The following is a 24,464-nucleotide window of genomic DNA, read 5'->3' on the forward strand; positions in this document are numbered from 1 at the left end:
AACTTACAGGCGCACATTCTCCTCCCATCACGTTGAGTCTCTGGGTTCCAACCCAGAGTACCAGCCTTGGCAGCAAGCAGTTTCATCTAATGAACCATCTTGTCAGCCCCTAAAATATGTTTTAGAAAAGATAGTTGCTACTTAAAAGAACTTATTCCCATGCTTTATCTGAGTGCTAGCTGTTTATATAGAGGGATGATCAGAACAATTAGTCTCTGTAGCAGAGGCACTAGGTTTTGTGCTGTTTGTATTGGACTGAGTTACAGGACTGAGACACAGCAGACTCGACTCACTCATTGTGTATTAAAAGGGACCAGCTTACTTGTGTCTGCAGAGCAAACCCATGTAGATGGCTTTGGAGATGAATGGGTTAATAACTATGGTGTCCACGTCCTCCTAGTCAGTCAGCTGTGGTTGCTGAAGCTGAACTTCTGGAAGGTGAGGTGAACAGGACCTTTGCTGCTGTCAGTGCCCTAGATTCTGTGCATACAGTTAACTCAGAGAAAGGTTGTTGGTCACTGTGTCTGTGCAGTGCACTGTCTTTAGCAATGTGGTGGACACCCTGAGGGGAAAGTGCTAGTGTGTGTGTGCTTGAGTGGTTGTGGCAGGAAGGAGTGGACTAGGAAGATTTATGAAATAGTCAGCAAAAAAGAGGTGTTTATGGGAAGGATGGTTGGATGTTGGTCTATTTAACTTAGTTGTAGTAGAAGACTGAAAAAAGGAAAAGGTAAAAGTAATTAAACTGAAGCGCACCGCACAGTTCATTCTTGAAGGACAGTGCTGTGAATTGTTGTGAACTGTGCAGTTGAGTTTAACAATAAAATGCTTGGTGGCGACCAGAAGAGCTTAGATTGATTCAAAGCAAAGCCAAACCACAAAAACCAGAGGAGTTAGGTGTGTGCCCTTTTTGATCTACAGTTTTCCTCTTTAGGTCATATGACTTTAAGAACATAATTATTGCCGGGCGTGGTGGCGCACGCCTTTAATCCCAGCACTCGGGAGGCAGAGGCAGGCGGATTTCTGAGTTCGAGGCCAGCCTGGTCTACAAAGTGAGTGCCAGGACAGCCAGGGCTATACAGAGAAACCCTGTCTCGAAAAACCAAAAAAAAAAAAAAAAAAAAAAAAAATAATAATTATTTCATAGTATTTAACATAGAGTATGTGTACCACAATCTGCCATACTTTCTTTGTGGTAAGCACTTATATTCTAAATTTTTATTTTGAATGGTGAGGTGTTGCATATAAAGTGCATATTTTCTATGGTGAAATGAGTTTCTAAAAGTAAATTGAGCCAGGCAGTGGTGGTCCCAGAGTTTAAGAACAGCCGGGGCTACACAGAGAAAACCTCTCTTGAAAAGTAATAAACAGATATGCAAAAGGAGTAGATTGCAGTTAGAACACAGGTGGGCTAGGGAATGGCTCAGTTGGCCAAGTGCTTGTCACCTTGTGAGCAGGAATACCTGAGGTTGTCTGTCCTTCAGCACCTGTTTAAAATCTGAGTCTGACAAGTGCACACTTGTGACAGCAGTGCTGGGGAGGTGGAGACAGGAGGAGCCCTCTAGCTGAATTAGTTAGCTTGGGGGCGGGGGGGGGGGGTGGGGGGGTGGGGAAGAAGGAAGGAGGGGGGGAGGGGAGGTCCTTTCTCAAAAAGTAAAGAGGAGGCTGACTCAAGTCTGATTCCCAGTATACATTCACATCAATACACACGTGCATAAATACAAATAAACCTAAAAAGAGTGTGACACATTTGCATGCAACTGCACATGCCCTGGTGCAGTGCACACATGCACTGGCGCACACATACACCACGCACACAGAGAACAAAAGTGGGTCAGTGCTGCACCCAGGGACTCCAGTGAAGTTCTTTTTCACTTACTTGTGTGCACTCTGTGCACTTTAGGGATCATAAGTTAGAACAAAGTGTGAGATTTGAGCACAGAATTAACTGATTTAACAAGAATGATGGCGGTATTAATGTTCAGTTGGAGATGAAGCTGAAGAATAGTCTGTCTCTAAAGAGGTTTGGTTGGCTGGGCATAGCTTTAAAAAAAAAAAAAAAACCCAAACAAGAAATGCAAGCAGCTTGAATTTAAATCGGTGCAGAGGAGTTCGGAAGGTGATTTATGACTCAGGCTTGGGGGTTGGTAGGATAGTTTGTCATGAATTATTCTCTGAAATGGATAAATTCCTAGTGCCTGTAGGATATTTGTCTGCTAAGGAGAGGGAGTGATGGTTATGACATCCCGGAAAGCCCCTCCCCCACCTTCCTCTGTCCTTCCTGCCTCATGGGTTTTTTTGTCAGCAGGTTTCATGTGGAGACTGGAGACTGTGCCTGTGCTGAAGGACGTCTCAGAACAAGGAAGCAAACACCACTTTACAAGGAAAGGGTGTCACGCTTGTGAGCAGTGTCTGTATTGCAGGACTGAACCAGCTCACTCAAGTTTGAATATTTAGATTAGTTGAAGCTGGAGGAATTTGAAGCATGGACTTGTGATATTCAACAAGTGTGCGCGTGCGTGCACGTGTGTGTGTATGTGTGTGTGTGTGTGTGTGTGTGTGTGTGTGTGTATTGTGACAGTACCAGCTCATTCCCACAAATTTCCCATTGATAGTAAAATTATAGGTAAAAGCATTTAAAGTATAAGATTTTGTTTTGTCAGAAAAATTAAAAAAAGTTTTTTGAAAACTGAGAGGACAAAGACAATTTTATGCCATCCTCACTTTGGAGGCAACTATGTTTGTGTATATTATGCTGGTTCCTGTATAGCTAAATTCAAGTCCCACTACCTCCCCAACCCCCAGCAGAACAGCATTTTGATTGTTATTCCACTGTTCCAGTCTGTTCACTGAATGGCAGTGGGAGACCAAGTAGTACTTTGCACAATTGCAGATGTCATTTTGCTAAGTTATACAACAGTCACTGGAACCTACTGATAGATAATGCTTAATCAGGCCAGAAGGTAGTGTGTCTGTAACTGGATGCAGAGGAGATTCGAACTCCAGCACAGGAGCTAATATATTCTTACCCATGAGGTGTGATGTCTGTCAACTGTAGAAGGTTAAATCTGTATTGGAGATCATTTGTTGCTGAAGATACATGTAGTATTATGATTGACAACTGGGTAAAACAGGAAGGGTTAGAGTTAGGCTTAGTGGCATATTCTTGTAATCAGAACACTTGGGAGGCTGAGACGGGAGCAGTGTATCTGAGGTCAGCAGCTCCTTGTCTCCCAAACCAAACACACACACTGAGAAAGTAGAGAAGTCCTCAGTGGCTGGTGAGGTGGTATGAGCACTGCAGTGCTGGGAATAGAGGTGCAGACTTCTCACATGGAATGTGGACACAGTGAGCTGGGGGAGTGAGAAGGACTCGCCCAGCAGTTTGCAGGACTGATACTAAGTAAAAAGTTAAGCAGGAAACAGAATCCAAGTACTCCTTTTGGCAGGGAGTCTTATAGTGAATGAATGGAGGGGAGAGTTCAGGGAAGCTCCTACCTTTGTTCAGACTAAAAGTGGAGGAGAGACAGAATAGCGAGTGGCTCAGGAACACAGTAATAGGGATTACAAAAGCGCACACACAGAATGGTCTTTAATCATGTTTAAGGCAGTGGGGCAGTTAGATCCGCGGCCTCTGTTCCAGGAGTCCCAGGACTAAGCTGGACCACCTGTTGAGTGAGTGATGACCAGGGGTAGAGAGATGAGCTCCAGGCAGCATCACACTGGAAAAGGAAAAGTGGCCAGTAATCCAAAGTTTGTCTTTGGCCCACTACAAAGAGCTTTAGAATTGAATAGAGGGGGAGCTGGGGCAGTAGGTAGGAGGTGTGCATATTTAAGTGGTCTTGGTGGAAGAGTGACTCACTTGATAATTACCTCATCTGCTATAGAAGGTTGTCCAGCCTCTGGGGTGAGTTCGCTCTCTTGGGGATGGAGGGTTGGGATGCTGCACTTTTCTTGCTAACACAATCGGAAGCATTCCCTATGACTCCTCAGTTGCTCTTGCCTCTTGCTCCCCCTTGAAGGAATGAGATAGGTGAGCCTCCCCAGCTCTGACTCTGAGTTATTACTAATGTGTCTACATGCACAGCTGATTAGATGACTCAGAATAAAGGAGACAGCTGTAAGACAAAGGCAGAGATACATAGTCACCTTGTAGAGCCAGGTGGGGACTCAGTCCTCTTTAACAGAAGGAACTTCCAGAGTGCCTGCTACAGTAGCATTTCTCTGTAAAAGTTTTGTGTGGGAAGTAAATTACACTCTTGGTAATGGTTTGTTAGCAGTGTAAGTGGCAAACAACTGTGTTTTTGTTATTTCTGGACCTTGTTGTTTTTCTCTATTTTGTCAATCCTAAAATAATTAAAAGCAATGGTTTATTAAAATTATACATAATTACATGTGTATAAAAGAATATAGCTAACTAAGCATACATATACATGCATACTCTGATAGAAATTAATTGTATGTAAATTTTATATAAAATATATGTGAAGTGGTGTACTTTTAGACCACTTTATTTAGGAAAACCAGTGCAATCAGAACAGTAGAGAGGGGCCGGTCTTTATGCCTGTCTCAGAAATTGGATTTCAGAAAAGCTTTCAGGTTACTGAGTGAACATGTTCTTTCTAAATGCTTTCTGCCTGATAGGCAGTGCTTTGTTTAGGACATAGATACACAAGTGGTTACCCTAGGTGCTCAGATTAGGGAGAGGAATCTAACAATATATTGTGTGAAATTCTCAGTCTGAACCTTGTTTGAATACAGACTACTACAGACCATCTGCCACCTCTTAAGAGTTTTCAAGATCTAGAATCTGAGAGAAAACGTGAACGCATAATTTGTAGGTGGTGTCTGTATTTGAGCAAGCCATTGGAAGAGGCTTACAATTCTTAGCCCTGTGTGTTATGCTCATATCACCATTAATTCCTGTTAGCAGATCAGTAGAGGGAGGTACCAAGTTTCAGAATTTTATAGTAGTGAAAAAGTGGAAACCACCTACACAGTGTTCAGTGGGTGTTTGCTAAAATGCACTCAGGTCTGTTCAGTGGAGCACTGTCAACCTGTTGAATATGATGCAAGTATAGTCTGTAAACTTTTCAAATTCACCTTTACGTTTTGATTGTTTGTGTCTGTCTGTGTTTGTGTTGTGTATTTGCCATGTGTGCCTGTGGAAACCAGAAGAGGGTGTCAGATGCCCTGAGTGGTGCTGGGGGTTAAACCCAGGGCCTTTGCAGGAGGAGCTGCTTGTAGTCTTTACTGCTGGGGCATTTCTCCAGCTCTATAAGGAAAATTCTGATGTAAAGTTATACAAGTTTTCCAAAAGAATCAAAAATTGCATGTCTACTGTAGACAGCCAAACTTTATGTGAGTTTTAGTTTCCTTTTTGTATTTAATACCTTTTTAAATCCAAGTAATTTTAAAATTTATTATTATTTTATATAAAAACTGTAGAAAGATTGGAAGTTTTACATTTCAAATAGAGGGTAAACTCATTTTTAAGTAGTTTTACAGCGTAATTATGCTTGATGGGATTAGACTTGATAACAGGGCTGGCTTTTGAGGACTCTAGTTGGGATGAGAATAGGCTATTGCAGGTCAGAAGAGACAAGCAGTGAGTCTGAGGAATGAGAGCCATGGCCAGGGTGGAAGGCCTTGCTCTCCGGCTGAAGGCTGCCAAGGAGATTATAGAATGTGCCGGAAGGGATAGGACAGAGTCCTGGGAGATAAGAACTTTGGTTTGAGATACTGGGCTGGCGATGACGTCCATTAACCCAGGTGGAGAATACTGGAGGAGATGGGTTTCTTCCCTGTCCTCCCTTGGTTTTGAGAAAGGCAAGTGATGGGAAATTGTAAACTCAGTTTAATATGGGGGCAAGAGCAGTGGTTTTGAGTATGAAACTTACTATCTTTTCCATGCTTGTATTTGACTTGGGGTGACTTACTTTTTTGGGGGCCTTAGTTTTCTCATGTGTAACAATAGACATGATAATGTGATTTATGTAACTAATTAGTAGAGGCTAAGAGACTTAAAAAGATGCTTCATGCAGTGAGTTATAACAGGGGAATTTTAGTTCACTGGGTCACTGAAAATCTTGATCTCTGGAGAGATGTGCGTTGGAAGAGACTAAGGACTTAGACCCAGGACTTCTGTGTGTGCCCATGGCAGAGGGTTTCCCTGACACCTTTTTATATACTTAGGAATCTGTTGTTCTCATGTGCTTACTGAGGCAACCTCACACTTCTCTCCTTACAGACATACGCTTCAGCTGCTTCCAGTGCCTAGTCCCCATTCTAGGGTGTTAGTGGAGCCATGCTTATAGTACTTGGGGATTGTCTGGTGTTGTCGTTGGCTTCTTAATCCCGCCCCATCTTTTTCATTTGATGGAATTTTTTCTTTTTTTTCTTTTTTTGATAGAGGGAATATGTAGCAATCTGTTACATGTTTGAATCAGAAATTTCTTACTAATTTAGGATAGTTAGCATTCCATTTGCCTAAGGTGTTTTTTTGCATACTAATTTTGTTTGTTTGTTTTGAGGCAGGGTTTCTCTGTGTATCCCTGGCTGTCCTGGAACTCACTCTGTAGACCAGGCTGGCCTTGAACTCAGAAATCCGCCTGCCTCTGCCTCCCAAGTGCTGGGATTAAAGATGTGTGCCACCACTGTCCAGCATACTAATTTATTACTTAGGTCTTTTGTTCTTCCATGTTGGAGATACATTCTTGCATCTTTGTAATTTTCTCAGTCAATTTATGACTTACGGGAAACATCCTGAGGTGTAGAGAACTTTAGTATCTGACTGGAGTTCATAAGTAGTGGGTGGGGCCTTTGACCTGTAGTCTCCTGACCCTGACTTTCCACGCCTATGAAGAAAGGGAGGCTGCTTCCTCGTAGGGCTGCTACAGGATTAACTATGTCAGCATTTACCAAGTGTGTGAGCTGAGTGATGGGTGAGTAGTGTGTGTCAGAATGGGCTTTTCCTTGCACCTTATTAGTAATGTTGACATGGCAGCACATGCTACAGTTTTTGCAGTTTTGTTTTTTTAAAAAAGCTGTGATTGTTTTCTGGAGATTTTGATAAATGTTCTTGTTTTTTTTGGATTTTACTTGAAGTCCCCTGTTGGTGTAATTGCTTTTTCTATAATACCACTTGATCATCTTATTGGGAATTAGAGAAATGGATTATTTTCTCTTCTGTATTTAGTATCAGAACAATGAAACTTTTTCTTCTTCTTAATCACTTACCTACTGTGATTTTAGAAAATTAACTTGTAAAATGACATGGAAAAGACTATTTTCTTCTGCCACTTCTTTTATCTGTCATGTAACTGAGCACAGTTACTAGCCACACTGTCATTTTTAGATAATTATAGCTTTAGTTTATGAATTTTTTTGATATTTTCTTTCTTACATGTATTACTTTTTACATGTATGAGTGTTCTGCATGTATGTTTATGTGCTACGTTTGGCTTGGAGCTGTTGGAAGTTAGCAGAGGCAGTCAGATCACCTGGAACTGGATTACAGATGGCTGTGAGTCTCAGCTTGGGTGCTGGAAACTGAATCCAGATTCTCTGAAAGAAAAAGTGTGCAGCTGCTTAAGCATCTCTCTGGCCCCTACTTGTAGATGTTTTATATTTAACTGGTTTTGCTTGTTTTCAGTTGGTGTCTTTTGAGCCACCTAAATTGTCCTTTTGAATTCCATAGTGCATCATATTTTTTCATATAGACAAAAATTATTTATGAAGTATACATAAAGCACAGGTACAATTAGAGAACAATAGAAAACTGTATATTTGCACTCAGTTTAATAAAATGGCATCTAATTAATCTTTGAAGCTCCTTGTCTCACTATCTGCTTTTGTTGTTATGACCAGGCCTTATTGTAAAGCTCCAGGTGGCCTGGAATTCATAGAGAGCTACTTGCTGTTCCTTCTGTGTGCTGGGCTTAGGGTGTCCACCATCACACTGGCTCATCTGCCTTTTGTAGCACTGAGTTAGAGACACTTTGTAGCTTGGTGTGATTACAAGCCGTTGTGACATTAGTGAAAGCTTTATACTCGAGGTTGAGTGCATTGGCCCCACCAGAGCACGCACTCACTGCTCCTTGCAGCCACAGTCTTGCCATGCTGGCCAGGGCTGCCTTTGTAAACACTAGCAAGTGGGCTCTGTTTACTAGTCTCCCTCTACACACCATGTGCTCCTCAGCCTGTTGACATTCTGAAGATAAGTTGCAGGTTAATTTTAATCTACTTATTTCTCAGACAACTAAAAAACAGTTTGCAAGTTTAGCCTTAGAAAAGCACTTAAGTTTAGTTCTTTAATTGTTCATAGACTATTAATAGCCTTTGGCAGAATGTGAGCTAAAATATGCGGAAAGATTTTGAGACCCAGGAGAGGTTCCTTCTGCAGGATCATATATGTTTTTCATTAGTGCCTACTGTTACCCTCCACAGTCTGTGAATGATTCCATTTATGAGGGAAATGAACAAATTGACTATATATGTTTTCAGAAATTAAAAAAATATGGCTGTCTAATGTTGTAAGGCTCTTCAAAAAGACAATTATATCCAAAGCAAGCCTGCAGGAGCAGCCTATTGCTGCTCGGAACTCTGTTTGCAGTGACGTCTTAGCAGGAGCAGCCTATTGCTGCTCGGAACTCTCTGTTTGCAGTGACATCTTAGCAGGAGCAGCCTATTGCTGCTTGGAACTCTCTGTTTGCAGTGACATCTTAGCAGGAGCAGCCTATTGCTGCTTGGAACTCTCTGTTTGCAGTGACATCTTAGCAAGAGCAGCCTATTGCTGCTCAGAACTCTGTTTGCAGTGAAGTCTTAGGCTACAGATTCTTAGCTTTTTCTCTTTCTTTCTTTCTTTCTTTCTTTCTTTCTTTCTTTCTTTCTTTCTTTCTTTCTTTCTTGATTTATTTATTTACTTTATGTATGTGAGTACATTATAGCTGTCATCAGCCACACCAGAAGAGGGCATCGATCCTATTACAGATGGTTGTGAGCCACTGTGTGGTTGCTGGGAATTGAACTCAGGACCTCTGGAAGAGCACTGAGTGGGTGCTCTTAACCAACTGAGCCATCTCCAGCCCAACTTTTCCTTTTTGAGTGAACTCTACTGACACCGTTGGGAGGGGTTATTAGACAGTTTGTTTAAAGTAACACAGGGTCTAGATTTCTAGTGCTAACTGTGCTGCTAACCTCAGTGTGTGATGGTTAGGTAGTACATAACCCAGGAGCATGTTGTGTGTCTTGTAGACATGTGTTATCCTTTGCTGAGGGCTGCTTTTCAGGAGTAGTGATGAATGCATGGTGCTTCTAAAAGGTGTCAAAATTTTATTTTACCTTTCATTATTTAAATCAGCACTGAATATTTTAATAAAAAGAATACTGGAGGCTGGAAAGATGACTCAGCAGTTAAGAGCATTTGCTGGCTGTTCTTACAGAGGATCCGGGTTCACTTCCCAGCACCCATATAGTAGCCGACAACTTGCTGTATGTAACCTCTTCTGCCTCCCTCCCTCCCTCCCGGCCGGCACAAGACATGCACACGATGCACAGATACACATGCAGGCAAAACACTCGCCAATCAAACATTAAAAAAGTAAGAAAATCAAAAGAATACTGAGAGCTTGTTTGATCCAGTCTTTTGAGGACTTTGCTGTCACCTGTCTAGTTGAGACCATTCAGTTTGTAAGTAGCAGTATGAATGTTACAGGCAAATAGTATGAAGCAGAGATGAATACAGCTGTTTCTATGCTCAGAGCTAGAGACTGAATTGATACTTTGTCTGTAGTTCTTAGTATCCATACCAGGAGACAGACATTACCGCAAAGATGCCATGAAGTAAACAGACGTACCTAATGTCACTGGCTCCGTTGTTTTAAAAGTAAAACTGTCGTGATGGTTGCTTTATTGCTCATGGACTCGCCTCTTCATGCCCTTGGTGACTCATCCGAAATGGCTGTCCTCTAGCAGGAGGTCAGGAATAGAGGCAGTGACTTCAGAACAGGCAGTTTGCAATTTAAAAATAATGCACAAATTCAGTCCCTGTCCCCAGCAGATGGCTTCCCCAGTAGAGTGAGAGTTACTTCTCTTAGGAGGGTACAGTTGGGACTCAAAAGTTCAGAAGGAGGAGAAATAATTAAAGAACAAAATACTTGGCAATAATAAATAATGGAGATCTCTGATATATATCACTTGCTGAAGGGCTTAGTTTTCTTATTATTTTGTAGCACTATTTGGATTTCTGTAATAAGCTATAAGTAATAGAGCTCCGTTACAGTCGTTGACGCAGCTGTTTTAGTCTGTTTTTTTTTTTAACTTTTTTTTTTTTAAAGATTTATTTATTGATTATATGTAAGTACACTGTAGCTGTCTTCAGACACTCCAGAAGAGGGAGTCAGATCTCTTTACAGATGGTTGTGAGCCACCATGTGGTTGCTGGGATTTGAACTCTGGACCTTCGGAAGAGCAGTCGGGTGCTCTTACCCACTGAGCCATCTCACCAGCCCTTTTTTTAACTTTTTTGGTGGCTTATCTGAAATGGACTACACTCAAACAATGTGACCTTTTGGGGTGACTTGAGAGTATAGAATAAGTTGGAGAAAGGATTATGGCAGGAGATGATTGGGAGGATGCTGTTATGTAAAATGTAGGGAATTACAGGTTTTTGGAATGCAGACAGTAGGACAGAAGACAGATTGCCTAGATGATTTAGCTTAGATAGGTTTTGTCTTTTCTTTCTTACAGTCTGTAATACCTATGACTACCAAGATCTTTGTGTTTGTTGGTTTGTTCCTTTGCAGGTTACTTTCTTTAAAAAGAAACAAAACCGACAAAACCAAAAACTTCTTTTGTGTGGTCAAGACCATTGGCTGCTCTTCTAGAGGACTCAGGTTCAATTATATGGCAGCTTTCCACTGTCTGTAACTTAAGTTCCAAGGGATCCGGCACTCTCACACAGACAAAAAGATGCACATAAAATAAAAATAAATCATTAAAGTTTTTTTTTTTAAAGATTTTTCTATTTTATTTATAAGAGTACACTGTAGCTATCTTCAAACACACCAGAAGGGGGCATCAGGTCTCATTACAGATGGTTGTGAGCCACCATGTGGTTGCTGGGAATTGAACTCAGGACCTCTGGAGAAACAGGCAGTGCTCTTAACCACTGAGCCATCTCTCCAGCCTCCATCATTAAAGAATTTACATTGAAAACTTTTTTTTAAAGGTTAGTATGCAAGCCCAACTATCTTAAGAATCACTAAGTTTTGCGCTCCCCCTCCCGCCTGCCTGCCTGCCTATCATGTCTGTCTTTCTGTTTATGTATTTACCCATTCATTCATTCATTCATTCATTCAGCTTGACCAACATAAACAACTGCTTTCTTTGGAATGCTTACTGAATTTCATAGTATAGATTAAAAATAATTTTTTTGAAAGTTACATTATAGCCTGTTGGCCTTTGCTTCTCTCTTGTTACTATTCTTCTTGTATTCTTGCTTGCTAGCTGTGAGATTGTCCTCAGTTGTTTTTTTTTTTTTTTTTTTAGTGTAGAATCGAGTTTATTTAGGGCATGGGAAGGGGAGTAGAGAAGAGAGTAGAGGCAGAAGAGGACAGAGTACGAGAGAAAAAGAAGAGAGGCCGGCCAGGAACACGTGGAGGGAGAAAGGGGCTGTCCTCAGTTTTGTATCAGCCATCATGATGGGCTTAGCAGCCCTGAAGTAGAAGTAATAAACAGGAGGGGCTGTGAGAAAAGTGAGGTGGACCAGTTGGAGAACAAGGGAGGGGTTTATGGTAGTATGTGAAAAATGTCTCTGAGCTTAATCTACAAACAGTATGGTAAACTTATACGCAGTCTTTCCTACAGGTAATTTTTATTACCTAGGCCTTGATAATCACTGTGAAAAGTAAACTAAAATTCTTATGGTTTGTGCAAATTGTATAACATCATAAAAAGCACTTTATTTCCTTAGATAAATTATATAAAACTTGACGGTTTCATGCTTACTTGATGCCTAGAAATGCCTGAAATGTGTATTGGTCATAGGCACATTTTAAAACTTTTTTTCTTTTCCACAATAAATGTCTATATATTTTCATTTGCTCTAAGTGAATAGAAATTATTTAAATAAGTGTAAATGTTAGTAATTTAAATTGACAAATTTGAAATTAATTTATCTGTGTTTTGGGGTTGTAGTTATTAGATACTCCTCAGTTAGGGGTAATTGTCTTACACCATCATATCTTATCGTAATTTGTTTTTCTTCACACAGTGTTATAGTTTTGCCGCTGGACTCTTCCCTCCCTTCCCCCACCCCATCAGGATGATATGAGACTTGAAAGAAGACGATGCATACAGGTGACTCAAGTTTTGAAATACAGTAGAGCTATGGCTGTAAGACAATGTGGGGACCACTGAGAGTGAACCTGGGTGGTGGTGGGGGGGACTTCAGATAACATTTAGTGGCGGGAATTACTTAGGCAAGTATGCAGAGGTGGAAGATACTGAAAGTGAATCTGGGTCTCAGTTTTAATAGTGATGAAAACAGTAAGAGTAAGTCCTAGTAGTTGAACTTTTAAAAGCTGGCTCATACTTTTGAAATAATTTGTTTTAAAAATTAATAGCATTTACTCTAATGGTTAAATCTATGTCTCCCTGTATTCCTATGAGAAGGTAACAGATCTTCCATGGGAATGCGTGTTGAGATGATTTCAGTGGTTATGGTTAGCATAGCACTGCGTCTGTTGCAGACGCGCTGGCTGTGGAGGTTGTATTTTGTGTTCCTTTTCTCCCTATATTATTGTTAATGTAGTTTCCTGCCTCTTTCATCCCATGGCATTTGAGTTTTTTGATGAAAAAGAGTATGGTGTTTGAGGTTTATGTTTCTTACTTCATAGTTAACTAAGGCATCTTATTGGTATTGAGAAGGCAGAGGCCCCTCCATTACCAGGGTGGCTGTGTTTATTAGACTCTAAAAAGGACAGTAGCCAGTGGGTAAGATGTGACTAACCATGGTAAATCTGGTAGGTGGGAGACATTTTACAAAATGAAGTTATCTTTACTGGTACATGTGAATTTTTATTCCATTGTATTGTAAATTAACATCTGAGAATGATTTTTCACTGGAAGGAAGCCTTGATTTGGTGTCTGGTATTAATTGGTAGAGCTGGTGCTGATTTTTATTTTTTGTATTCCAATAATTTTCTCTTTTGCTTTAGAATGAAATTTTAGATATGTCATTTTTTTATGACAAAACATAGTTGAATACAACATTTATAAATTATATGGTGTGGGAAAGCAAGTTAACACGTATTTACATGAGGGACTGTTCATTTCCTCTGAGGTACTTGTCACATGAGCATGTAGACTTCCCACATGTGTTTGCCTAGACACACACACTATTGCCAGTGTTCTGGGGATACATTGTCCCCAGTGGTTGGCTGCTAAATCACCTCGGTACTAATGCTGAGCGCCTCAGCCGTCATCACGGAAGAATCCACAGGCGTGTTTACAGAAACGTTGCCGTTAGCTTTTATAAACTTGGCCTTTTGTTGCATGAAGGGTTTGTCAGCACTGTTGGTTCCTAGATGGCTCCTTGGCCGCAGTCTATAGCACCTGGGCTATGCCTGCCTAGCACATATGGTCTGCTCTGCAGTGGAGGGCAGGAAAGCAGAGTGGCTCTGGTCGTTCCCTAGGTACCTGTGACTTACAGATGGCAGAGGTGTTCTTCCATGAGGTTTTCAGTTTGTAAATAATCAAAGATACAGTGCATTTCCAAGTTGCTGTTTGTCTTAAAAGCTTTATGGTCTCAGTGGAATCAAATAACTGGAGAGTAAATTTTGCTTTAATAAGATACACAATTTGCTTGTTGTGTTGCGTGCGGTACAAGAGAATTCTATGGACTTAGATTTGTGATATAAACCAGTCTTTTGGCTTTTTGGAACTTACTGAGTTATATTGCCTTACAAAAGAAATAACCCAGAAAGCTTTGTATAAACTTGTACATTGTTGGTATAGTTCTCATTCACAGTTTGAAAGCTAATTGTTTTTTGATCAAAAAATCAGCAGCTCCCTGATCAGTTAATATTAATTAATATGCTACTTCCCTCTAATATAACACACATGTGCTTATACGTTAGCTGATACAACACATAGAAGCTCGTGAGGAGTTTTTAAATGAAGATTTCTGTAGTGTGTACACGTATTTGAAAGTGAATTCTGCTTGCCCCTGGCTCATGGACTGGCCTTGTAGTGTTGGTTAAGTGGAATGGTAACTTATTTGCCCGTTCCATGGTTTTCATGGCAGCTATGTGAGGTGATGGCTGTGTTAATCTTCTGATTTTTTTTTTTCTGTTTTGTAATTACTTTGCTGTTGTATACATACATAACGTATCATGCAGTATACCATAGGTTTGTACATTTGTTTTTTAGTTATATTCCAGTGAGGCTGAGGAGAAAGAAAGAAAGAGACAAGGAAAGAGAGTTATTGAACACTAAGCCAGTCAAACCTGTGTGTCTCCAGCACAGGTGTGTTCTGGTTGCCTGTGCCTTACCTGGTAAAATCAGGCTCCTTTTGTTGTGTTAAATGGAAGCAGAACTTGGAATTAAGTAGTCCATTTCTTTTGAAGTTTGGAAGAATACATGTAAAACATTTATTTGGCTAACACTTGTTTTGTAACAAGTACTGTAATAGGTATTGTGCTTCTAACTGGGTATTTAATTATTTAGGGTCATATTTCCTTTAGAGCAAAGGGGTGTAAGGACATAAGTCATGGAATGGGTGTGTGTCAAACATTTTAGCATTTACCTATTGAGTTCAAACCTATAGCAAAAATAGCATGTTCTCAGGCTTCATCCGACAGCTCAGTGCCCATGTTACAAAGATGAGTCTAGGGTCAATGAAGTGTCTCAGTGGGTAAGGCTGACAGTGGGCATGAGTGTAAACTAAATGAATGTTCTCAACGGTTTTTACTTAGTTGTGTGTGCCTCAGTGTGCCTACTGTGGAAGTCAGTTCTCTTTGTCTTCCATATGGGTCCTGGGATTGAATTCAGGACTGCAGGTTCCTTTACCCACTGAGTCACCTAGTCCCTCACTTGCAGATGTCTGTTTGGCTTTGGTGTACTCATCCCGACTGCCAGCTTTAGACTCAAGTGACTGCCTCCTGGTTGTCTCTCCTACATAACCCCTTCTTCCCATTCAGAAAACATTGTAATGATAGGATGTAACAGCCCACTTGGGGGCACTTGTAATCCAAGGGCCTACAAGTAACCACATTGAGTTGATTTGGATACTGGATCATTCCTTAGATATGGGGGCTGGGAGGAAGCAAACTTCTCAGAGTCCTGGTGCACGTTAACAAAGCCTCTTGCCAGAGGAGCCCGTGAGGCCAGCAGACTTCAGTGTGTGTTATCAAAGGATACCCTTTATATTTTGATTTTTACTCATTTACATCCTATAGATCATTATTTTGGAAAACTTGTTCCTTATGACAGTTGGTCCTACTCTGTTTTAACGGATTTCTTTATTAAAGTAGTTTTTTGTTTGTTTGTTTTTTAAAAAGCACATTAATAGTGACATGCTAGTCACTTAGAAAATTGTAGTGGTGGTGGAGGAATGCTTCATTTGGCAAGGTGCTTGCTTTCCCATTGCTGGGCAAATGGAGACAGGAAGATTTCTAGAACTCATTTTCCACCCAGCCCATCTGAATCAGTTTTTTTTTTTTCTTTTTTAAAAGTGTGTGTCTGTGTGTGTGTGTGTGTGTTGTGTGTGGAGACCAGGAGAAGACACCTGACGTTGACTATTTGCTGCTGGGACCACACCCACCCCTAAGAGATCATTTGAAGTAGTTTCAGAGCACATGCCCCATTTTACACCTCCTCCCTGCAAAACAGGGTCTCTTGTAACTGAGATCGGCCTCACTCTGAGCTTCCTGGATTCTACAGGAAAGCGGGTTGAGCAGGCAGCACTCTTCCATGGCTTCTGCTTCAGTTCTTCTCTTGAGTTCCTGCTCTGACTTCTCTCAGTGATCAAGTGACCTGGGAGTGACCCTTTCCTCCTAAGTTGCTTTGGTCATGATCATAACAATAGAAGTATCTTCTGTCTTTTGAACTATGGCACATTCCCATCCTTCGCTGTGCCCCGCCTGTCCCATCCGTCCCTGTGTCCCGTCCCCCCCCCTTCAGTGTACCCCCTCCTCCCAGCCTCTGCCAGTGTCAGTTGAGATCATGTTGAATACATTTATGATGGTGAGCTTGGGTAGCATGCATTGATGTTACTATTGACTACTGTTCCATCATTGAGTGACCTACTGTCACTTTGTGAGGTACAACCAATTTAAGCTTATCTCTGACTATTTTATGAATAAATGAGACTCAGACTATAGCTATTTTATTTGGCTTTTGACAATTACTAGGGGGGTAACCCCTAATGTTCTCTTCTAACTGCTGGCCTGGCTACCTCCCTAGTAGTGAGCCTCAGACACTTGTTTCTCCTGGCCCTGTGCTCATGGTTCCTCTCCCCTCATGGCAGCTTCCTCCTCCTACCCTGTCCTTTTCCCTCCTCCTCCTTCCTCTCTCTCCCCCCACCAGGTCACTCCAAACTCACCTACCTCTAGTACCCCCAGTAATTGGCTGTGGCCAATTTTATCTAATTAATAGTTTTAAATCAAAACAAAAAATTGTAAACATGAGAACTCCCTCGCAAGCCTAGACCTTTGGGTATAGAATTTAACATTACAATACATAGCAGACAGACCAAATCTCACCAACTTTGTCACCTGGGTAGTTCTAGATTACTTGGAAATAACTTAAAATGGTCTTAGGGATGGATTAGTTGTGGCATGTGCTGCTTTGAACCTTTTTTCATGTGCATTTCCTAGTTTAAGTTAGATATTGTTTATTCATAGTCTCCCCCTACCCCACCTTTTTGGGTCAGGGTTGTTTTGTTATATAGCCCTAGCCATCTGGATCGTCATTTGTAGACCAGGATTGGTCTAGTACTCACAGACATCCCCTTTCCACCCCTCCCCTGCCTCTGCCTTTGGAGTTCTGGAATTACATATTTGTCACCATGCTTAGCTGTTCTTTAGATTTATTTCATATGTATGAGTGTTCTGCCTGCATGTGTGCCTCTGTACCATCTGTATGCCTGTTCAGTTCAGAGGACAGAAGAGGACATTGGATCCCCTGGGACTGGAGTTACAGGTGGTTGTGAACCACCATTTGGGTGCTGGGAATCAAATCTAGGCCCTGTGCAAGAAAAACAAGTGTTCTTAACCACTGAGCTAACTCTGCAGCCTCCAGCTGTTTTTTAAATTAATATTCTCAGTTTTACAAATGACTAACAGGTATTGAAGAGCATGTAACTCAGGTCATGTGATTTGGAACACTCTAAAGCTCTCACTAATGTAAGTCACATAAGCTCTCACTTTTCAGCATTAGGCTTTCCTGGGGTCTCTGGTGGCAGTGTTGTTGCAGTGAGTACTGTATCGGGTTAGTAGTGAGAGCGCTGTCTGGAGCATGAGGTGCAGGGTCTGACCAGCCGTTTCAGATACACAGAAGGTGAAAAGCCATGGGGCTCCTTTTGCTGAGTTCCAGGCCAGGGCTGTGCTTAGAACCCTTTGCTCCACGTGTGTCTGCAAGGGTCTCGAGGAGAGCTGCCGTCTGACCAGTGTTCCCGCACAAGCCGCTCTCAGGGTCTGCTGCATGAACTCTTCAGGGTCTGGTCCTCATTATTTGCCATTTCTTTTCAGGTCTTGTTTTGTGATTTTAGCTTTTATTTTCTAAGCAGAAGCAATGCTGATTGTGTCATGTGTATACACAGTATAAAGTTTTCTATGAAATATAGTATAAAGTAAAAATCTGAGGGCTGGAGAGATGGATCAGTGGTTAAGAGCTCTGACTGCTCTTCCAAAGGTCCTGAGTTCAAATCCCAGCAACCACATAGTGGCTCACAACCATCTGTAACGAAATCTGACGCCCTCTATTGGGGTGACTGAAGACAGCTACAGTGTACTTACATATATAATAAATAAATCTTTAAAAAAAACTGAACATAGACTCATAGTAAGACCTTTACTAAATGTTTAGAAAAAAGCAGATATTTACATTCATTATTCATGTTTAAAATGATGTCATCGGTGTGTGGGTATGCTCTTCTGCCACAGTGTGCCCTTGGAGGTCAGAAGATCACGTGTCTTAGCCAGTTCTTCACTACAGTGTGGGTTTTGGGGAAATTCCATTTTACTGGTCCTTACAACATTTTATTTTTATTTTAAGGCCAATTTGTAAATGTCCGTCTGGTTAGGTGTCTTCCTTTTGTTGTGATAACATATGATGACCAGAAGGAGCTTGGGGAGGAATGAGCTTATTTTAGCTTACAGTTTCACATCGTGGTCTATCAATGAAGGAAGTCAGGAACCAACTGAAGCAGAAGCAGTGGTGAGATGTGCTTGCTGCTCTACTTGTTCAGTTTGCTTTCTTAAGCCATCCAGGATGACCTCCCTAGGGGTGGCCCCACCCACAGTGGGCTAGGTCCCCCTCCTTCAGTCATTAATCAAGACAGTATTCCACAGACTGGTCTCTTAGGCCAGTCTTACAGAGCATCTTCTGTATTAGCATCCCCTCTTCTCAGATATGTCTAGGTTGTATCAAGTTGACAAATACCGACCAGCCCATTGTACACCTAAGAGAGTGAGGGTCCGGCGAAATGAGGCCGCTCTTTGAGAAGGCACCGGTGTGATTCTCACCCAGAGCTCCAGTTCTAGTGGATCTAGCACCTCCTCTGGCCTTTGTAGGCACCAGACACACATGAATATGCACATACACATACAAAATACTGTGAGGGTTCTACAGAGTTACAGCTCAACATAGGTACTTCCTTTTTCCTCTAAAACTGGGCAGAAAACACCTACATGGGTAAAACCTCCAATGCCATAGACAGACACGTCTACAATACTTGGTGGAAAACATTAGAGAGAAGTGGGTAGGAGCAATCTGATAACTATCACAGTGGTGTGGTATCAGGGTTTGTTCAGAAGGAAGGAAGCACAGAGGGCTTAATAAGAATCCCAAGAGTTCCAAGTTTACCTGCAAAGACTCCCACAGAAGCATATCAGGTGAGTCTGAGAATATCAGAGAAGCCAACAAAGTGTGTATGCGTTTCCTGATTGTTTACATTCTGGATGCATTAGAGATGGTCCCTGTAAATTCCCCAAACCAGTTAAAGCTTCCTTTCTGGCCAAAGCAGATACTGTTGTAAACAGACTCCAAATTGAGCAGTTGTGGAATCATCTTGGACAAAAGAAAGGAAAATTGGGGAAGATGAAAACACAGGAGATCTTATTTATTTAATCTATATTTTGACCTCCTTCCTGAGAACAGGAGAGAGAATGCTTCTTGAAGACAGTATCCCAGCCTCCCAGGAGTGTTTATCTCTTCTGTGTGGAGGTCAGAGGACAGCTGTCAGGAGTAGGTTCTCTACTGCCACCTTGTGGGATGCAGGGATCAAACTCAGATGGTTTGCACTCACTGAGTCATCTTGCTGTTCCCTCAGTAGTAGTACATTTTATATAACACTGTATATATAGATTTACCGTTTCCGCAAAGATTGTCAGACAAATAATCAGTCAGATTCCTCACTGGTGTGGTAGAGGTCAGTGTCGGCACCGCCACCTTTGTTGCTGCTGCTTTTGTTGTTGTTGTTGTTATTATTTTGATGTAGGTTTTTGATTGCATCCAAGCCCAGGATGGCTTGGAACCCCAAATCTTCAGCCTTGGTAAGTGAAGTGCTGGATTTATAGATGCCAACTGTCATGCTGACTGCAGAGGTGCTTAGTGGTTAAGAGCACGTGATGAGTTGGCTGCAGTCCACAATACCCACATGACAGCTCATAATCACTTTTAACTGTGATTCCAGAACCTACATGGACATCAGGCACATACATGGTATACATACATACATACATACATGCTGACAAAACACCCATACACATAAAATAAAAATAATCTTTAAAAACGTTTAAAAAAGGAAAAACTGAAGGAACAGAGCATTACGTAGATAGTTAAAAAAACACAGCAGAAAAAAAAAATGCCTGCTGACCTAATGTCTTAGAGAAAGCCCAGAGAATCTGTAGGATTGATGGAGATGTGGAAGAACATAAAATTGCATAAGGGAAACTCAGAAAATTGTTGATAATTTTGGAAAAAGAAAGAAAAGAGGGAAAACCCCCACCTAGGTGTTGGAGGTTTGGGTGAGTGGACAGAGTGACTGCTCACGGTGAGTGAGACTGGGATGTGCCGTGCCCAGCAGCAAGAAGAGCAGAAGGGCCAGAAGCTTGTCATCCTCAGCCGACCTGGGATGCACAACACCCTCAGTCAAGGAAACAGATGAAAGAGTCCCTGCCTCAAATAAATAAATGGTGCAAAAAAGAGGTTTGAACTTTAGAATGAAAATTTCTTTAGATAAGCAGGTAGTGAATTGCATGCAGAAAAATGTTACAACTCAACAAAACTAAATTTCAAAGTATATACCCTAAACATTCTAGAGAAAGTAATAGTTACTGAAGAAAGGCAGAGAAGTTTCAGCATACAGCAATAAGAATAATGCAAGGATATTTCCTGAAGTGGAACAGTTTTGCCTGTGTATCAGGGGGTATAGTGGCTATTCCTGGTTGTCAACTTGAGTACATCCAGAATGAACTGCAATCCAGAATTGGAATGCTCACTTGTGATCCTGATCTTGAGGCTGGGAGATACAAGCTTCTGACCTGGATCTTGGCACGGAGATCTTGAGGCACAGTGGCTATGAATCCCAGGAGACTAAGGCAAGGAGATCTCTGAGTTCAACGTCATCTGGGACAAAGCAAGTCCCAAATCCAGGCATGGTGGTACACACCTTTAATCTGGGCCACACCTTTTGCTGGAGACCTACATAAGGACATTGGAATAAGGAAGATTCACTCAAGAATTCTTCTGCTTGCATTTACTTGCCAGCACATCTGTTGGAATATACCAGCTGAAACAAGTAGCCTTGAGGGACTGAGTAACTGCTAGACGATTGGACTTCCTATCCACAGCTGCCCATTATTCGTTGGACTACAGACTAAGCAGAATTACCGTAATCAGAGAAACTGTGCGAGGACTAAGAGAACAGCTTCGCTTGTTTGTTGAACAGGAAGCATAGTTGTCGGAACGGAAAGTTTTAAATACTACCCACTTGACTTTGACCCATCGAAGATCCCAAAACTCAAGTTACCCAAGGACCGGCAGTATGTGGTATGGCTGATGGCCCCCTTCAACATGAGGTGTAAGACATGTGGAGAAGACATCTACAAGGGGAAGAAGTTCAGTGCATGAAAGGAAACATCCCAGAATGAGGCACTGTTGGAGTTTATCAAAAGACCCTTACTCACAGGATCACAGAGACCGCCGCCATCATTGCAAAACGCATGAGGATTTTTATTGATTCAACATGTTGGGGACTCCCCTCTCATCACACAGGCCAGAGGAGAGACCCAGAACAGAGAAAGAACACACTTTTTAATACCTTTGTAAGGGGCAGATTTGACCAACAAGGTTCTCATTGGTGTAGCAAGTAACCCTTTCAGGCATTGGTTGGTTTGTATAGTGACTAAGTAACCCTTTGGCCTAGTCCCTCACTTTGCTTGCCCCCATGGTGGGTTATTATGATTTGGTCAGCAAAGCAAGTTTGAACTTATGGATCAGCTATTAACGTCACAGCTATTAACAGGGGAATTCTCACAACAAGGTCAGGGTGGTTTGTGGTCTTTGTCAGAATTCAGTGTGGGGTGGGGGGCAGGAGAATTGCTAATCTTGTTATGGTTATTTCTTTGAGAACAGCTAATATTATTTTGGTAGCTGCAGGCTTAATCCTTTTGACTGCTAAAACTATGTTTTCACATTTGTTTAGTCAGCCAGCTTCCTTATCTGGCTCTGCACTTGGCCTGCTAGGACAGTTTGGAAAGTCCTTTTCGAAGGGGGACGGTACTACAGGGTGGTCTTGAATTCATTTTGGATATTACAGCACGGGCTTCCATTCTCTGCAGTAGAGAGGAACAGGATGGGGTGTTTGTTCAGAGAGAAGAAATAAAGTCTTGACTTCTATGTAGTTATTGACAAGGAGTAAAAGAGTGTCACTTCAGTTTAGATGCACGTGGGGCAGATTTTTATTGTTTTTCTGTGGGGAATTCTTAGGCCATACGTGTCCCTCAGACACATAAGAAACAAAAGAAATAGACAGGATTTGGGGTAGGAGTAGTAAAACCATGCAGTGATAGCCATGGAAACCATAGTGTGAAAGTTGACACTGACAGAATAATGTAACAGTGACCCAGGCTCAGCAGTGCACAATCCCTGAGAGCACCACCTAGGGAGGGAGGGCGGGCCCTGCATTTATTAATGGTTTTTATGTCCCCTCCCAGTAGGCCCTGTGCTAACTATTCACATTTGGGGATAGCAGTTTCTTAAATCCCCCCCCCCCCGACACTCTTTAATCACCCCCCCCAGCCTCAGTTCCATCCTACCAAATAGTATCCTTGTCTGAGTTACCTTAAGTTTCTTGTTTGTATGAGAAACTGATAGATCTTGTCAAATTACATATCAGTGCTCAACATTTTATTCTTCATGTTACCAGTTCAAAATCATGTCATGTATGTAACTGGGAGTTTTTGATAAACTGTAGCTGTCACATTAGCAGTGAAGTCTGCATGGATTGCTGTGTACTCGGCAGGCACTGAAGCTCTGCTCCCTCAGCCCGAACTCTGTGCTTGTGCCCGTACCTGTGGCTTGGGATTGGAATGCCGATTTATTAATTGAGGGCTTATAAGGCAAAAAAATGACTGGGTGAAGACTTTTCGGAACAAAGCTGAAAAGTTAGCACGTCGTTTTGAATACCAATGCACTTGAACTGCTTTTTTGGCATTCATTTTGGAATGAATAAGACAGAAAGATATTTTGAGTTATGAGAATTTTTAGTTGACATATACTTAAATACTTGACGCTATCTATGCCTGCTTCATAAAGTGAGCCATCTTTGTGACTGTAAACTCTTTATCTTTTTGAGGGGGAGCTGCTGCTGCTTGTTGTTGTTGCTGCTGCTGTTTTATTTTAAACTTATCACCTGAAATACATTGTGTGAGCATAAAAGTTGCATAAAACATTTGTGATTTGTACACTCACTGATTTCATAAGTTCTTATGTTCTGGTGCACCTGTAATCACGTTACACCTGTTGGATGTGTTCCATTAAGACCCATTTCAGTTCAGGCTGGACTTGGATATAAAGAGTTCACCCAGGCCCCTCACATACAGAGTGTATGGTCTTACTGTTTGATGGCTGTGTTATTTTTTGCTCTATATGCATTGAACCATTACTGTATATCAAGAACTATTATTTGTTTATTATTTATGTAGTAACCTATTTTCTCTTGTTAGCTCACACCAGGTTTCACACTGGTGCACAGGCTGGGCTGACCTGCTTCTGACTGCATGCTGGGTTACTTGTTCCCCTGGGTATTTACCTGCCGTTGTTTTCATGGCGCCACACTGCCCGGGAGCTTTATGCTCTCGTTCTTTCTTTTTCCTGGAGTGGATAAGGTCCCGCAATAACATCTGAACATAACAGGTTTACAGGTCTGTTGAACAAATTAGAATGAAACCATTAGCAATCTGTTGATGGTGATGACATTTTATTTTCCCTAATACATTTTCCCATGTAAAGAGATCTCTAAGCAGCTGGGCAGTGGTGGTGCATGCCTTTAATCCTAACACTTGGGAGGCAGAGGTAGGTAGATCTCTGTGAGTTCCAAGACAGCCAGGGCTATACAGTAAACTTTTTGGGGTGGGGGTGGGGGTAGAGGGAATTCCTGAGGGCTTTATAACTAACTATTTTTTGATGTGATAAGGTACAGTAGCTTGCCAGTTTGGCTTTTGTTTTTGTTTTTGTTTTTGTTTTGAGACAGGGTTTCTCTGTGTAGCCCTGGCTGTCCTGGAACTCACTTTGTAGACCAGGCTGGCCTCGAACTCAGAAATTCGCCTGCCTCTGCCTCCCAAGTGCTGGGATTAAAGGCGTGCGTCACCATCGCCTGGCCTCTGTTTGGCTTTTGTTCGTAGAAATAATCACTGTTTGAAACAGGAACATGTTTTCTTAAATAGCCAAGTCAGAGTTTGCATTGTTAACAGTGATTTAAATGCTTGACTGAATTGAAATAATACACTTGTTTCTGAAAATAATTTTACATTTATGCTTTATGTTTTTAGAAAATATTATAGATTTGACCATTGTTTAAAACGTTTTAAATTTTAATTCAAGAAGTAAAACAGGAAACCCATACCAAGAAACCTGATGTCGATAATCCCTTAAAAGATAAAATGGAAGATTTCACTTTTGTCAAAGATTTACGCTGTCTTTTACCTAGACTGAAGGAAAGCGTAGAGCTCCATGTTCCC

The 24,464-nt window shown here is 41.5% G+C and overlaps 1 protein-coding gene across 4 annotated transcripts in view; it reads left to right on the plus strand.

The window, feature by feature from the left end:
- Window positions 1-24,464, plus strand: part of Dyrk1a (dual specificity tyrosine phosphorylation regulated kinase 1A) — a 120,925-nt gene that overhangs the window by 29,812 nt on the left and 66,649 nt on the right. For 3 of the 4 annotated variants that reach the window (XM_021185336.3, XM_085832294.1, XM_029470577.2), the window contains exon 2: window positions 12,272-12,357. The exons of the other annotated variant lie outside the window; for it this stretch is intronic. In XM_021185336.3, coding sequence (XP_021040995.1) covers window positions 12,348-12,357 — 10 coding nt within the window. In that variant the 5' untranslated portion in view covers window positions 12,272-12,347. The remainder of the gene's footprint in view (window positions 1-12,271; window positions 12,358-24,464) is intronic. 4 annotated transcript variants of the gene reach the window in all.

Source organism: Mus caroli, unplaced genomic scaffold (genome assembly GCF_978045245.1).
Source record: "Mus caroli unplaced genomic scaffold, Mus_caroli_1 scaffold_17, whole genome shotgun sequence".
Lineage (NCBI taxonomy): Eukaryota > Metazoa > Chordata > Mammalia > Rodentia > Muridae > Mus > Mus caroli.